The sequence below is a fragment of the Lepidothrix coronata genome, unplaced genomic scaffold (assembly GCF_001604755.1).
Source record: "Lepidothrix coronata isolate B3197 unplaced genomic scaffold, Lepidothrix_coronata-1.0 Scaffold593, whole genome shotgun sequence".
NCBI classification, from domain to species: domain Eukaryota; kingdom Metazoa; phylum Chordata; class Aves; order Passeriformes; family Pipridae; genus Lepidothrix; species Lepidothrix coronata.
In genome coordinates this window covers 16,102-18,245 of record NW_016690773.1, presented here as the reverse complement: position 1 = coordinate 18,245, position 2,144 = coordinate 16,102, and the positions used below count along the sequence as shown (strand labels likewise).

General features: G+C 63.3%; 1 protein-coding gene across 1 annotated transcript; it reads left to right on the top strand.

The window, feature by feature from the left end:
• The first annotated feature begins 96 nt into the window (after nucleotides 1–96).
• On the top strand, nucleotides 97–1,677 carry ETFB (electron transfer flavoprotein beta subunit). The gene is made up of 4 exons (XM_017839943.1): nucleotides 97–131; nucleotides 311–376; nucleotides 803–961; nucleotides 1,320–1,677. Exons 2-4 carry the CDS (start codon nucleotides 359–361, stop codon nucleotides 1,491–1,493), a joined length of 351 nt encoding a protein of 116 aa, XP_017695432.1. The 5' UTR covers nucleotides 97–131; nucleotides 311–358; the 3' UTR covers nucleotides 1,494–1,677.
• The last annotated feature ends 467 nt before the right edge of the window (nucleotides 1,678–2,144 follow it).

Here is a 2,144-nt window from a genome sequence, read left to right as displayed (position 1 = left end):
CATGGACACCCCTATAGGCCCCTATAGACAGAGACCCCCAGGGACTCCCATGGACACCCCTATAGGCCCTTATAGACCCCTGTAGATCCCCTATAGGCCCCCTGAAACTCCAGCTGGTGCTGCTGGGCAAGCAGTGAGACCCCCCATAGACCCCCTATGGGCTCTCAGAGCCCCTTATGGACCCTCCTATAGACACCTGTGCACCCCCATATAGGCCCCTGTGGACCCCCACAGCCCCGGGAGGGTCCCTGTGGCCCGGGAGCTGTGGTGGGTCCCCTATAGCCCCCATAGGACCCCCCCTGTCCCCCCCCAGGCCATCGATGACGACTGTAACCAGACGGGGCAGCTCCTCGCCGCCATGTTGGACTGGCCGCAGGTACCGCGGGGCACGACGGGACACTGGGGGTGTGCGGCTATCCCGGCATCCCCCGCGGCACCGACCATAGAGATCGACCATAGAGATCATCGCAGTGCGCGGGGCATGACGGGACACTGGGGGTGTGCTGCCGGAGGGGGGATATATCCCATCGTCCTTTGCGGCGGTTTCTGCGCGGGGGGGGCCCAGTTTATGCTGGGAACGCCTCAGTTGGTACTGGGAGGGTCCTCACTTGGTACTGGGAGCGGCCGTTTCACACTGGGAAGGGCTCCCAGCCCTTACTGGGGCAATCCAAGCCCATACTGGGATGCCCCCATTCCTTACTGGGATGCCCTCATTTCACACTGGGATGCCCCCACTCCATTGTGGGTGGTCCCACCCCGCACTGGGACGTTCCCGGTCCATCCCAGTCCCCTCTGTCCCCAGGGCACCTTCGCCTCCCGTGTCCAGCTGGAAGGCGGCTCCGTGCGGGTGGAGCGGGAGGTGGACGCGGGGCTGGAGACGCTGCGGTTGCGCCTCCCGGCCGTTCTCACGGCGGATCTGCGGCTCAACGAGCCCCGTTACGCCACCCTGCCCAACATCATGGTGAGTGGGGCACCCCCAACCCCCCCGAGCCAGGGGGACCCCCCCCAGTCCTGGGACCACCCCCGCAATCCTGGGACCCCCCTCAAAACCCCCATTGACTGGGCAGACCTGGGTGTCCCCCCCCTTTTGGGTGCCCCCCGAACCCCTAGGTCCCCTTTGGGAGAATTTGGGGAGGGTTTAGGGGTGTCTCCCAACCCCCTGGATCACTTTGGGGTGGGTTTGGGAGGGGTCCCATCCCTTGGATCCTTTTAAGTGATGTTTGGGGGGGGGGCCCTTCAACCCCTTGGATCCCTTTTTTGGGGGGCGTTTGGGGAGGGGATTTTGGGGGGGTTGGGGTCTGACTCGCTGTGCCCCCCAGAAAGCCAAGAAGAAGCCCCTGGAGGTGATCCCAGCCGCGGATTTGGGGGTCCCTGCAGGCCCCCCCCGGCTCCGGGTGCTGCAGGTTCAGGAGCCCCCGGCCCGGGCGGGGGGGGAGAAGGTGGAAAACGTCCCGGCCCTGGTGGAGAAGCTGCGGAGCTGCGGCCGCATCTGAGGGGTAAACCAGGACGGACCAGTATGGACCAGTGCCCTCCAGGAACCCCCCCAGTAACCCCCAGTGCCTTCCAGCCTGGGCCAGTGCCCCCCCATCCCCATCTAGTGCCCCCAGGACCCCCCCCCCGTCAGCCCAGGCCCCCCAGTGCCTTGTACTTCCCCCAAATAAAGGCGTGGCTGCTCGATGTCATTGTGTCTGTGGGGGTGCGGCCTGAGGGTGGGTCAGATACAGGACCATTCATTCCCTTTTTGCTGGGTTTTGGGGGGGTGGGATCAGAATGGACCACTTTGGTACTTGGGGGGGTCCCAGTGGGGGCCAGTTTGTCCCCAGAGCATCCTCGTTTGTCCAGTCCCATCCCAGTTCGTCCTGGTCTGGTCCCAATTTGGCCAAGTTTGACACAGTCCATCCCAATTTGTCCCAGTTCATCCCAATTTGTCCCAGTTTATCCCAGTCTGTCCCAGTTTATCTCAGTGCGGTCCCGGTTTACCCCAGTCCATCCCAATTTGTCCCAGTTCATCCCAATTTGTCCCAGTTTATCCCAGGCTGCCCCAGTTTATCTGAGTGCGGTCCCGGTTTACCCCAGTCCATCCCAATTTATCCCAGTGTGTCCCAGTTTGTCCCACTCCGGTCCCAGTTTGTCCCAATTCGTCC